Source organism: Phyllobates terribilis, unplaced genomic scaffold, assembly GCF_046119375.1.
Source record: "Phyllobates terribilis strain yellow unplaced genomic scaffold, ASM4611937v1 Scaffold_11__3_contigs__length_659146591, whole genome shotgun sequence".
NCBI lineage: Eukaryota > Metazoa > Chordata > Amphibia > Anura > Dendrobatidae > Phyllobates > Phyllobates terribilis.
Genome location: NW_027362771.1, coordinates 581,375,401 through 581,390,508, shown reverse-complemented (window position 1 = coordinate 581,390,508; position 15,108 = coordinate 581,375,401). Strand labels below are relative to the sequence as shown.

General features: G+C 53.9%; 1 protein-coding gene across 1 annotated transcript in view; it reads right to left on the bottom strand.

The window, feature by feature from the left end:
* TSPAN16 (tetraspanin 16) overlaps window positions 1-15,108 on the bottom strand; it is an 85,640-nt gene that overhangs the window by 33,881 nt on the left and 36,651 nt on the right. The window contains 1 exon segment of the mRNA XM_073654235.1: window positions 8,084-8,191. Within this exon segment, the coding sequence (XP_073510336.1) occupies window positions 8,084-8,191 (108 nt within the window).

The following is a 15,108-nucleotide window of genomic DNA, read 5'->3' as shown; positions in this document are numbered from 1 at the left end:
ATACCAGGATTGGGGACAAGGATGGGGGGAGCATAGACCAGGATGGGGACCTGGATGTGGGAGCAAATACCAGGATTGGGGCCAAGGATGGGAGAGCATATACCAGGCTGGGGGACCAGGGTGGGGGATCAGGATGAGGGAGCATAATCCATGATGGAGGGGTGGAGCATAATCCAGGATGGAGGCGGGGGTGGAGCATAATCCAGGATGGGGGTGGTGGAGCATAATCCAGGATGGGAAACCTGGATGGGGTGGGGGAGCTTAAACCAGGATGGGGTGGTGGAGCATAAACCAGGATGGGGTGGTGGAGCATAAACCAGGATGGGGTGGTGGAGCATAAACCAGGATGGGGTGGTGGAGCATAAACCAGGATGGGGTGGGGGAGCATAAACCAGGATGGGGTGGGGGAGCATAAACCAGGATGGGGTGGGGGAGCATAAACCAGGATGGGGTGGGGGAGCAAATACCTGGATTGGGGGACCTGGATGTGGGAGCAAATACCAGGATGGGGGACCTGGATGTGGGAGCAAATACCAGGATGGGGGACCTGGATGTGGGAGCAAATACCAGGATGGGGTGGGTGGGCGAAAACCAGGATGGGGTGGGGTAGCATAAACCAGGATGGGGGGGGAGCATATACCAGGATTGGGGGACCTGGATGTGGGAACAAATACCAGGATTGGGGGACCTGGATGTGGGAGCAAATGCAAGGATGGGGGGACCTGGATGTGGGCGCAAATACCAGGATAGGGGAACTGGATGTGGGAGCAAATACCAGGATGGGAGGAGCATAGACCAGGATGGGGACAAGGCTGAGGGAGAATATACCAGGATGGGAGAGCATATACTAGGATAGGGGACCAGGATGAGGGCGAATAGACCAGGATGGTGGAGCAGGATAGGGGCACATAGACCAGGATGGGGGACCATTTACCAGGATGGGGGGAGCATATACCAGGATGGGGGATCAGGATGAGGGAGCATATACCAGTACGGAGGACCTGGATGGGGGGAGCATATACCAGTATGGGGGACCAGCATGAGGGAGCATATACCAGGATGGGGGGAGCATATACCAAAATGGGATACCAGAATGGAGGGAGTATATACCAGGATGGGGGACCACAATGTGGAAGCAAATACCAGGATAGGGGCACCAGGATGGGGAGGGGCATATAAATACCAGAATGGGGGACCAGGATGGGGGGAGCATATACCAGGATGGGGGGGGCATATACCAGGATGGGGGGGCGGGAAGTGGAAGCAAATACCAGAATGTGGGAGCATATGCCAGGATGGGGGACCATAGACCATGATGGGGGAGCAGGATGTGAAAGCAAATACCAAGATGGAGGAGCATATACCAGGATGGGGGGAGCAGGATGTGGAAGCAAATACTAGGATGGAAGAGCATATACCAGGATGGGGGAGCAGGATGTGGAAGTAAATACCAGGATGGGGGAGCATATACCAGGATGGGGGAGCATGATAGGGGCACAAATACCAGGATGGGGGAGCAGCATGTGGAAGCTAATACCAGGATTGGGGAGCATATACCAGCATGGGGGAGCAGGATAGGGGCACAAATACCAGGATGGGGGAGCATATACCAGGATGGGATACCAGGATGGGGGGAGCATATACCAGGATGTAGAAGCAGGATGTGGAAGGAAATACCAAGATAGGGGTGCATATACCAGTATGGGGGACCTGAATGTCGAGCATATACCAGGATAGGGGACCTGAATGTGGGAGCAAATACTAGGATGGGGGACAAGGATGGGTGAGCATAAGCCAGGATGGGGGAGCATAAACCAGGATGTGTGAGCATCTACCAGGATGGGGGACCTGAATGTGGGAGCAAATACCAGAATGGGGGACAAGGATGGGGGAGCATATACCAGGATGAAAGAGGAAATACCAGGATGGGGGAGCATAGATGAGGATGGGGGAGCAAATACCAGGATGGGGGACCAGGATGTGGGAGCAAATACCAGGATGGGGGACCAGGATGTGGGAGCATATACCAGGATGGGGGACCAGGATGTGGGAGCATATACCAGGATGGGGGGGAGCAAATAAAGGGATGGGAGAGCAAATACCAGGCTGGGGGACCAGGTTGATGGAACAAATACAAGGATGGGAGAGCATAATCCAGGATGGTGGGGTGGAGCATAATCCAGGATGGGGAGGAGGGGGGTGCGAAAAAAAAACGGACGTGGGCGCAAATACTAGGATGTGGGAGCTGGATGTGGGAGCAAATACCAGGATCGGGGACCAGGATGGAGGACCTGGATGGGGGGGGGGGAGCATAAACCAGGATGGGGGAGCAAATACCAGGATTGGGGAACCTGGATGTGGGAGCAAATGCCAGGATGGGGGGAGCATAGACCAGGATGGGGTACCAGGTCGAGGGAGGATATACCAGAATGGGGGAGCGTATACCAGGATCGAGAACCAGAATGGGGGCGCAAATACCAGGATGAGGGAGCACATACCAGGATGGGGGGGGGCATATACCAGGATGGGGGACCAGGATGAGGGAGCATATACCAGGATGGGGGAGTAGGATGTGGAAGCATATACCAAGATGAGGGAGCACATACCAGGATGGGGGGGCATATACCAGGATGGGGGACCAGGATGAGGGAGCATATACCAGGATGGGGGGAGCATAAACCAGGATGGGATACCAGAATGTAGGGAGCATATACCAGTATGGGGGACCACGATGAGGAAGCATATACCAAAATGGGGGGGCATATTCCAGGATGGGGGGAGGCATATACCTACCAGAATGGGGGGGAGCATATACCAAGATTGAGGGAGCATATACCTACCAGAATGGGGGGAGCATATACCAGCATGGGGGACCAGGATGTGGGAGCATATACCAGGATAGGGGACCTGGATGAGGGAGCATATACCAGGATGGGGGGTGGGGGGGAATAAACCAGGATGGGGGGGGAGCAGGATGTGGAAGCATATACCAGGATGGGGGACCAGGATGTGGGAGCATTTACCTGGATGGGGGACCTGGATGTGGGAGCATATACCAGGATGGGGGAGCATAAACCAGGATGGGGGGGCATAAACCAGGATGGGGGGGGAGCATAGACCAGGATGGGGGGTAGCATAGACCAGGATGGGGGTAGCATAGACCAGGATGGGGGTAGCATAGACCAGGATGGGGGTAGCATAGACCAGGATGGGGGACCAGGCTGAGGGAGCATATACCAGGATGGGGGAGCATATACCAGGATCAGGGACCAGAATGGTGCGCAAATACCAGGATGGGGGACCAGGATGAGGGAGCATATACCAGTATGGGGGAGCATATACCAGTGTGGGGGGAGCATATACCAGTGTGGGGGGAGCATATACCAGTGTGGGGGAGTAGGATGTGGAAGCATATACCAGGATGGGGGGAGCACATACCAGGATGGGGGGAGCATATACCAGGATGGGGGACCAGGATGAGGGAGCATATACCAGGATGGGAGAGCAGGATGTGGAAGCTTATACCAGGATGGGGGAGCATATACCAGGATGGGAGGAGCATATACCAGGATGGGAGACCAGGATGTGGGAGCAAATACCAGGATAGGGGAGAAGGATAGGGGAACCAATACCAGGATGGGGGAGCAGGATGTGGAAGCAAATACTAGGATGGGGGACCTGGATAGGGGAGCAGGATAGGGGCACAAATACCAGGATGGGGAAGCATATACATACCAGAATGGGGGACCAGGATGGTGGAGCATATACCAAGATGGGGAAGCAGGATGAGGAAGCAAATACCAGGATGGGGGACCAGGATGTGGGAGCATATACCATGATGTGGGACCAGGATGGGGGAACATATGCCAGGATGGGGGGGAGCATATACCAGCATGGGGGACCTGGATGTGGGAGACTATACCAAGATTGGGGGGGGTGCATATACCAGCATGGGGGAGCAGGATGTGGAAGCATTTACCAGGATGGGGGACCTGGATGTTGGAGCATAAACCAGGATGGGGGAGCATAAACCAGGATGGGGGGTGGGGGGGCATAAACCAGGATGTGGGTGCAAATACCAGGATGGGGACCTGGATGTGGGAGCAAATACCAGGATGAGGGACAAAGCTGGGGGGAGCATAGACCAGGATGGGGATAGCATAGACCAGGTTGGGGGACCAGACTTAGGAAGCATATACCAGGATGGGGAAGCATATACTAGGATGGGGGAGCATATACTAGGATGGGGGAGCAGGATAGGGGCACAAATACAAGGATGGGGGAGCATATACCAGGATCAGGGACCAGAAAGGGGGTGCAAATACCAGGATGGGGGACCAGGATGAGGGAGCATATACCAGTATGGGGGGAGCATATACCAGGATGGGGGGGAGCACATACCAGGATGGGAGAGCAGGATGTGGAAGCAAATACCAGGATGAGGGAGCAGGATGGGGGAGCATATATCAGGATGGGATACCAGAATGGAGGGAGCATATACCAGGATGGGGGACCACGATGGGGGAGCATATACCAAGATGGGGAGGCATATACCAGGATGGGGGAGCAGGATGTGGAAGCAAATACCAGGATAGGGGAGAAGGATAGGGGCACCAATACCAGGATGGGGGAGCATATTCCAGGATGGGGGAAGCATATACATACCAGAATGGGGGACCAGGATGGGGAGAGAATAAACCAGGATGGTGGAGCAGGATGTGGAAGTAAATACCAGGATGAGGGAGCAGGCTGTGGAAGCAAATACTAGGATGGGGGAGTATATACCAGGATGGGGGACCAGGATGGTGGAGCATATACCAGTATGGGGTAGCAGGATGAGGAAGCAAATACCAGGATGGGGGAGCAGGATGTGGACGCAAATACCAAGATGGAGGAGCATATACCAGGATGGGGGGAGCAGGATGTGGAAGCAAACACCGGGATGGGGAGCATATACTGTGGCGCCCCTGAGGGTTCGACCGCCACAGGGATGCTGCACTTCTCTAATGGAGTGTAGTGTTCCTCCTCTGAGGTAAGACCAGTGTGATAGTCGTGACCCAACCTTTGCATCCAACACCACATTTCTTCACCAGAGGGAGCTATTATGCACTAGGTGCTGCTCCCCTGGTTACAGGGAGACTGGGGAACCAGTTAGTGGGTGAGGGTGGAGGACTTACAAGTTAGTTACACTTTAGATTTCATATTTAATAGAAAGCCATCTTTGGTCTTGGTCTTTTGTCGGTCTTCCGGCTGTGCTCTGTGCTGTCATATACTGTGTGTAAATGTGACCTCCCTCCCGGAGCGCAGACCCTGTGTGGGCCTGCAGGGTCGGGAGACACAGCCCTTGTACCCCGGCCTTGGGACGAGAGGCAGGTTGCAGACGAGGAAATGTCTCAACCCGGCCAATGACCAGGACCAAGAAGGCCCGGCGCTTAAGAGGGTGGCTCCACAGCAAATGGATCCCAGGCAGGATGCAGACGGAGCGGTATACGCCACCTGTCCTCGCCATGCTGATATATTCAGAGGGACTCCGGCTGCAAGAGGGGTACCGGCCCCCGACACTCGACCTTGCTACTCTATGTCCTGGTCGGGAAAGCCCAGTAGGCCCAGAGGATCCCACCGGGCATCGGACGGAGCGGAGCTGCCACCCGTGCCCTTGTTCTGAGAGGAGCTCAGAGGGAGACCCGGCCTATTTGCAAACACACACGGACAGGAAAGGATTCGGTCTGTAGTTCAGGAACACTCTGCTGTAGGGTCCCGACTGAATGCTGGACTTACTCGGAGGTTGTTGGACCCCCGTCTCTGGTGAGCGCAGGACTCCGGGGAGCAGGGAGTCGCCTTCCTTTGCCAGCTAGGTGAGTAAAGCCTTGGAAGTTCACCCCTATGGCCTCTGGACTGTTATTTCTGCGCCACACCGAGGGACGCGGCATCCCTTCTCCTCTACTACTACCCCCTCCATCTTGTCCCTCTGCCCTGAGGCCTTGCTTTGCCTGTGGGGAGTAGTAATAACTGACTGCCATAACATCATGCCTCAGCGGACTGCAGCGGCGCTGGTGGCCCCTCACCAGGCACCATAGGTGGCGTAGTCGTTAATTAGCCACTCAACCCGGACAAGCCCACACCATCTCCTTTTAATGTGACGGCCCTGAGCACGGAGCGGGTCCGGGCCACGGCTGCATCCCATCTCTCCATCACAGGACCCGACTCAGAGTCCCCCATCACCCAGGGTAAACTAATGGGGCTTACACCGGAGACTGTCCGTCACAATACCAGGATGGGGGACCTGGATGTGGGAGCATATTCCAGGATTGGAAAGCATGGACCAGAATAGGGGACCATATGCCAATAAAAAATGCTCGCCACCTGGGCAAAGAATGGGTTCAAAAGCTATTAACTAATGTAATACTGCAATTTTTGTAATCATATGCTTTTCAGAAATTGAATTTTCATCATTTAGCAGTAACTCAGTAAATTTGTATGAGACATAAAAACTAAGGTTTCCAATCATTTAGTAGATTACAGCACCGCATTGGCATGGTAAGTTTTTCAAGTACCCTTACCTACCATATATCCTTAGTCGACTAAATACATCATACCTGTATACACATCTCTGGCCTATTGCAAAATACATGACAAAAAGGGACTGTGCCATCTTCTATGGAATAAATCCCACTGACCCCAAAACACTTTGTCTTATAGAGTTGATCTTTCTAATGTTTTGGATGTATCGATCTGTGCTTGACTACACGTGTACACAGTGACTACAGTGGACTTTAAGGAACATAGTCTCTCTGTTATGGAGATTGCCAAGCTGACGTCAGGAGACCATGCAATTATATGCCATGTAATGCTCCTCTGTGAAATTAAAATGGTCTCTGCAGAGAGAAAGAGGACTTGAACTCTACTGGAATAAGCAATTCTAAAAGTCAATATAGACTTTTTACTGACAATTGCCACATGACTTTGGATAAAAATGTTACAACATAGACCCCCATCTGAGGTCTCTCAACCAGCCAATTCAGCCTTCTTGTATTGCACTGATGAGGGGCAAACACTCTAAAACACGTATCTGCAAATAAAGATTCTGGTTGGGCTTTTATCCTCAGTCATGTGGCGAGGCTCGTTAAAGGGTCGTTATTGTCACGCAAGGTGTGGGAAAGACTAAGTGCAACACAAAGAGAAAAGGGGGAGGAAGCCCAAACACTAGGGAAAGGGGGGAGTGGAGACCCCTAGACAGATCTAATATCACCCTGCCTACCCTACCATCCCTATATAGGTTCCACACCTATCGTCAAGCAGGACCTTAAACCCTGGATGTCCTTACAGCTTGGCACTAGATGGGGAGGGGGAAGGGTGAGCACTGGTCAGGCCCCACTACAAACTAAAGACAACAAGGTAGACAAACAAATGGGATAAACTTAGCTTGAACAGACACCAGAGGAGAAACACCAACTGTCCTCCAAGGGCATCAGAGAAGAAGCTAGCCAACTGCTAGTTCTCAAAGCCTGCACAAAGGTTCATAGAAGTATCACCGGTGATTCCCTGGAGCAAACTGAATGTATTAACTCCCAGGCAAGGGTGTGTCAATCAGCAGCAGGAGGGAGATCGCCGCTGGGTCCTAAAGGAATAAGGATTAAGAAGGCGTTTGAAATGCCAAGTGTAGTGACCTTCTACAGCCAGATCCAGAGCGACTGTATTATACCTGACACATCCGTGACAGTTAATAATTTCTAGGATTTCTACTTCCAATAGTTAGCACTAGAGTTCCAGTCATTTTTCCTCTCTGAAGAGAATTTGCATATTTAATTTCCCAGAGGAGCATTGCTTGGCCTATAAGTCTCCTTACCTCGGCTTGGCACTTTCTACAAGTAGAGACGCTGAACGTTAGACCCCCATCAGAGGCCTTTCACTCAGACCTCTTGCTTTGCAATGATGAGGGGCAAAAACCCTGAAACACACGTCTGCAAATAGGATAAAAATCAAAGCAGATTCTCAAAGCCTCTTAGAAGGGTTGATTTTGACTTTTAGCATTGCTAAAGCCAACAGGTGGTGCTAGAGTCAAGTCAACATATATATTTTTTACCTCTTTCATGGTTGTATTCCACACTGTTGTCAGTTCGTTGCCACCTCCATAATCTTCCCGCAGGTATTTTACCGCCACATTACCAAGGTACTCAATGAAGATACTAGACTGAGAGAAAAACGCAAGTTATACTTTGGTTTAAGGATAATCTATTATGTAGCGATGCTAGTTAGTGCCCCTGATCAGCATTCAGCCTTATCGCTGGTGTGTGCCTTAGCAATGTAGAAACTCCTGAAGGCCAAAATGGAGGACTGATATGAAATATGGACTGGCGGAAAATAACCACATGATCAACTTACCAATACTGAAATAGCATGGCTGACGGACAAAAGTTTGCCAATCACTGATTTTGTTGAAATTGGATCATGGCCATATCATGTGCTCAGCATAAAGAGTACTCCCCCTTTGAAAAGCATTCTGTCGGTTCAGTGAACGTGCGTCCTCTGATGCAGGTTCACTTTAAATCTATTCCCGTGCGGGAAGCTTCCCTAAGCGCCGCAAGGTAAGAAGAAACTTTTTTTTTTTTTTTTAAAGAAAATTAAAGCAGCACCAGGACAGGATGATGGACAATGAGGGCAGAAAGGAGACACATGGGGGGGAACAGAAAGGAGACACATGGGGGGGCAGAAAGGAAACACATGGGGGGGGCAGAATGAAGAGACAATGGGGGGGGGGCGAATGAAGAGACAAATTAAAAAGAAAATTAAAGCAGCACCAGGACAGGATGATGGACAATGAGGGCAGAAAGGAGACACATGGGGGGGAACAGAAAGGAGACACATGGGGGGGGTAGAATGGAGACACATGGGAGGGGGGCAGAATAGAGACACATGGGAGGGGGGCAGAAAGGAGACACATGGGAGGGGGGGGGTAGAATGGAGACACATGGGAGGGGGGCAGAATAGAGACACATGGGAGGGGGAACAGAAAGGAGACACATGGGGGGGAACAGAAAGGAGACACATGGGGGGGCAGAATGAAGAGACAATGGGGGGGGGGGGGCGAATGAAGAGACAAATTAAAAAGAAAATTAAAGCAGCACCAGGACAGGATGATGGACAATGAGGGCAGAAAGGAGACACATGGGGGGGAACAGAAAGGAGACACATGGGGGGGGTAGAATGGAGACACATGGGAGGGGGGCAGAATAGAGACACATGGGAGGGGGGCAGAAAGGAGACACATGGGAGGGGGGGGTAGAATGGAGACACATGGGAGGGGGGCAGAATAGAGACACATGGGAGGGGGGGCAGAAAGGAGACACATGGGGGGGAACAGAAAGGAGACACATGGGGGGGGCAGAATGAAGAGACAATGGGGGGGGGGGGGCGAATGAAGAGACAAATTAAAAAGAAAATTAAAGCAGCACCAGGACAGGATGATGGACAATGAGGGCAGAAAGGAGACACATGGGGGGGCAGAAAGGAGACACATGGGGGGGGTAGAATGGAGACACATGGGAGGGGGGCAGAATAGAGACACATGGGAGGGGGGGTAGAATGGAGACACATGGGAGGGGGGGTAGAATGGAGACACATGGGAGGGGGGGCAGAATAGAGACACATGGGAGGGGGGGCAGAATAGAGACACATGGGAGGGGGGGCAGAATAGAGACACATGGGAGGGGGGGCAGAATAGAGACACATGGGAGGGGGGGCAGAATAGAGACACATGGGAGGGGGGGCAGAATAGAGACACATGGGAGGGGGGGCAGAATAGAGACACATGGGAGGGGGGCAGAATAGAGACACATGGGAGGGGGGCAGAATGGAGACACATGGGAGGGGGGCAGAATAGAGACACATGGGAGGGGGGCAGAAAGGAGACACATGGGAGGGGGGGTAGAATGGAGACACATGGAGGGGGGGCAGAATAGAGACACATGGGAGGGGGGCAGAATAGAGACACATGGGAGGGGGGCAGAATGGAGACACATGGGAGGGGGGCAGAATAGAGACACATGGGAGGGGGGGTAGAATGGAGACACATGGGAGGGGGGGCAGAATAGAGACACATGGGAGGGGGGCAGAATGGAGACACATGGGAGGGGGGGCAGAATAGAGACACATGGGAGGGGGGGCAGAATGGAGACACATGGGAGGGGGGGCAGAATAGAGACACATGGGAGGGGGGGCAGAATAGAGACATGGGAGGGGGGGCAGAATAGAGACACATGGGAGGGGGGGCAGAATGGAGACATGGGAGGGGGGGCAGAATAGAGACACATGGGAGGGGGGCAGAATAGAGACACATGGGAGGGGGGGCAGAATGGAGACACATGGGAGGGGGGCAGAATAGAGACACATGGGAGGGGGGCAGAATGGAGACACATGGGAGGGGGGCAGAATGGAGACACATGGGAGGGGGGCAGAATGGAGACACATGGGAGGGGGGCAGAATAGAGACACATGGGAGGGGGGGCAGAATAGAGACACATGGGAGGGGGGCAGAATGGAGACACATGGGAGGGGGGGCAGAATAGAGACACATGGGAGGGGGGCAGAATGGAGACACATGGGAGGGGGGCAGAATAGAGACACATGGGAGGGGGGCAGAATGGAGACACATGGGAGGGGGGCAGAATGGAGACACATGGGAGGGGGGGCAGAATAGAGACACATGGGAGGGGGGCAGAATAGAGACACATGGGAGGGGGGCAGAATGGAGACACATGGGAGGGGGGGCAGAATGGAGACACATGGGAGGGGGGGCAGAATAGAGACACATGGGAGGGGGGGCAGAATGGAGACACATGGGAGGGGGGGCAGAATAGAGACACATGGGAGGGGGGCAGAATAGAGACACATGGGAGGGGGGCAGAATAGAGACACATGGGAGGGGGGCAGAATAGAGACACATGGGAGGGGGGGCAGAATGGAGACACATGGGGGGGGGGCAGATTGGAGACACATGGGAGGGGGGGCAGAATGGAGTACATATGGGAACAGGATGTGGGACATTATTACTGTAGGGGCTAATTAAAGGATATTACTGCTGTGATGTATTTTACTTTTGAGGAATCTTTTCAGTGAGGGGGGTCCTGTAACTGTGCAGGGAGGCACTATGTCACTTTTTTTCCTTCATCTGGTGTAGTATAGAAGTTGGGGAAAATTGGGGAATGTGCTCTGTGTAGCATCGGCGTCTCTGCCCCCTGCTAGGCAGAGACGCCGTCCCTCTCACCTTCCTGCTCCGGGCGTCCTCCAGCGCTCCTTCCCTCTGTGCTGCCGGCGCGCGCTCCTTCCCGGGCACTGTGCTTAGGGTGCGCGCACGCTCCCCCTCTCTTAAAGAGACCGCGCGCGCCATCCTAAGGAGTCCCCGGCCAATTGCCGGAGGACCACCCATATTTAAGGCACCTCCTCCAAAATGGAGGTGCCCGAGCAAAGTTGTTGCAAAGCATACTCACCTCTGCTTCAGCCCTCAGGTCCCGTTGCCAGCCTGACTTCCAGTCCTGTCTGCCTGCTTGTCTTCCCTTCAGCCCTACAGTCTGTCTCCTGCATCCGCCAGTCTGTCTATGGGCAAGTCCACCTGCGGAACAGGAAGCACATGCCAGTTACCTGCCTGCTACCTGCCGTACCTGCTAGCCCGCTCACCTGCTACCTGCCTGCTAGCCTACCTGGAAGCTCCTCCGTCACTTGCCGTGACCACCTGCCTGCCAGCCAAGAGACTCTTACCCGCTCACCTGGGAGCGCTCACCTGCTACCCGCCTGCTAGCCTACATGGAGGCTCCGCCGTCACTTGGCGTGACCACCTGCCTGCCTGCCAAGAGACTCTTACCCGCTCAGCCGTCACTTGCCGTGACCACCTGCCTGCCAGCCAAGAGACTCTTACCTGCTGTTCCGTCACTTCCCGTGACCACCCGCCTGCTCACCCAGAGACTGCTACCTACCTGTTGTGTCCACCCGCTACTCCGGTCAGTCCCAGCTATCTGACCCGTGGGAGCCACCTGCACTCTACAAGGTCGTCCCCAGAGTAACTTCTGGGTCCCCCCTTGCACCGCGGCACAGAGGTTCCACCACCCGGACCCGTTACAGTTTGCTCGGGCCATGGAACCCGGTGGCACCCAAGCTCCCTCGCTCTCTGACTTATTCCATGAAGTCTCCCGTCAGAGATCCCAACAGGAATCCATCCTGAATCACCTGCGTAATGTCAACTCCCACCTGGACACACTGACTGCTCCTTCGGGACCTGCCTCCAGTCGCACGACCCACGCCTCGGCAGCGCCGCTGCCCATCAATACCATGGTACCCGGTCCTGGTCCACGGCTTTCTGCACCGCCCCGTTTTGGTGGAGATCCCGCCTTGGCTCGAGGCTTCATTAACGAGTGCACCCTGCACTTTGAACTCTTGGCACATCATTTTACCTCCGACCAGGCCAAAGTGGCCTTCATCATGTCCCATCTCACTGGGGAAGCACTGGCCTGGCTAAATCCCCTGTGGGAGAGAGGGGATCCCCTGGTATCCAACTTGCCGGCTTTCCTCTCTGCTTTCCGGAAAGTCTTTGATGAACCGGGACGAAAGGCCTCATCAGCCTCCTCTCTACTACGTCTCCGCCAAGGGAGTCTCACCGTGGGCCAATATGCCATACGGTTCCGTACCCTCGCTTCTGAGCTTGCCTGGGATAACGAGGCCCTGGTGTCCGTCTTCTGGGAGGGCCTTTCCGGTCGGATTAAAGATGAACTTGCCGGCCGGGACGTTCCTACCACCCTGGATGACTTGGTGACTCTAGCTACCCGGATTGATATCCGGTTCCAGGAACGTACGAAGGAGACCACCCGTGAGAGGAGGTTTCCCCGCCTTGCTCCTACTTTCCAGAGACCTGTCTCCTCATCTGTCACTCCCCGGGCGCACTCACTCGAGCCCATGCAGATCGACCAGACCAAGATGGTCAAAACTCGCCAAGAGTCACGCCGAGCCGAGGGGAGCTGTTTCTACTGTGGCAGTAAGGAGCACCTGATCCGTTCCTGCCCGGAGAAGCCGAGAAACTCCTAGGACCGCTCGGAGAGGTCCTCTTAGACAAAAGTAAACCCTCTCCATCTCTAACCTTGTCTGTCTCTATCTCCTGGGGAGAGAATCGGCACTTTGAAATTGCCCACCTGGACTCTGGAGCTGCTGGAAACCTCATCTCCCAGTCTCTGGTAGAGAAATACCGTATTCCCACCAAGCCCCTGGCTGAACCATTGTCTGTTGCCTCCGTGGATGGAAGACTCCTTCCGGTGACCATCCTGCTCGTCACTGAACCCTTAACCTTGCAGGTGGGAATGCTGCACTCTGAGAAAATCTCTTTCCATGTGCTGTCCGGACTCTCTCACTCCCTGTTGCTAGGTCTAGCCTGGCTCCAGACACATGAACCCGTATTGAACTGGCGATCCGGTGAAGTACTTCGGTGGGGTCCAGACTGCCATAAGACCTGTCTGGTTCCGGTCCGCCCAGCTCGCCCTCCGCCTACTCCAGCTAATTTACCCGGTCTCCCGGCTCCTTACTGGCCCTATGCGGATGTCTTCGGTAAAGAGGAAGCAGACACGTTACCACCCCATAGGCCATATGATTGCCCGATCGACCTGGTACCTGGCGCCACTCCACCCCGTGGGCGTATTTACCCGTGGTCAGCGGCCGAAACCCGGGCCATGTCTGAGTACATTGAAGAGAATTTGGCTAAGGGGTTTATCCAAAAATCTACCTCCCCGGCTGGGGCCGGATTCTTCTTTGTCAAAAAGAAAGATGGCTCGCTTCGTCCCTGTATTGATTATAGAGGACTTAATCAGATTACAGTAAAAAACAAATACCCCCTGCTGCTCATCTCTAAGTTGTTTAATCGCCTCAAAGGCGCCAGGATCTTCTCCAAACTAGATCTACGTGGTGCATATAACCTGGTCCGTATCCGTCAAGGAGACGAGTGGAAGACAGCATTCAATACCCGGGACGGTCATTATGAGTACCGTGTGATGTCCTTCGGTCTCTGCAATGCTCCCGCCGTCTTCCAAGAACTGGTCAACGACATCTTCCGTGACCTCCTTTACTCCTGCGTGGTGGTATACCTGGACGATATCTTGGTCTTCTCTCCGGATTTGCCCACACACCGGAGGGATGTTCGTCAGGTCCTGCTTAGGCCCAGGCAGAACCACCTTTATGCCAAATACGAGAATTGCCTCTTCGAACAGACCTCCCTTCCATTCTTGGGCTATGCTATCTCCCGGACAGGCCTGCGAATGGATCCCGAGAAGCTCTCTGCCGTCCTAAAGTGGCCCCGTCCAGAGGGGTTGAAGGCGATACAGCGATTTCTGGGCTTCGCCAATTACTATCGTCTCTTCATCCCACACTTCTCGTCCCGGACTGCTCCCATATCTGCGCTCACCCATAAGGGGGCAAATCCCAAGGTGTGGCCGCCCGAAGCCGAGGAAGCCTTTCTTTCCTTAAAGCAAGCCTTCGCCTCCGCCCCAGTCCTGCACCGTCCGGACTGCAATAAACAATTCTACCTGGAGGTTAATGCCTCCTCCTCCGGAGCCGGAGCGGTACTCACCCAAAAATCTTCTTCCGGGAGAATGGTAACCTGCGGCTTCTTCTCCAAAATCTTCTCCTCTTCTGAGCGCAACTACTCCATAGGAGACCGCGAATTGCTAGCCGTCAAATTGGCACTGGAGGAGTGGCGCTATCTGCTTGAAGGGGCTCTTTACCCAGTGATCGTCTACACGGATCACAAAAATCTAGCATATCTCCAAAATGCCCAGAGACTTAATCCGCGCCAGGCCCGATGGTCCTTGTTTTTTGCCCGCTTCGACTTCATCCTACATTTCCGCCTGGCGGACAAGAATGTCAAAGCTGATGCCTTGTCCCGATCCTTCCTGTTCTCCAATCAAGAGGAGGAGCCTATGCACATCATCGACCCCTCCAAGGTGATGAATGTGGCTCCCTTGGATCTGACTCGTCTTCCACCCGGAAAAACGTTTGTAGCAGTTCCTGATCGTGAGAAGGTTCTTCACTGGGGTCATTCTTCTAAACTAGCTGGCCATGCTGGCCAAAAGAAGACCT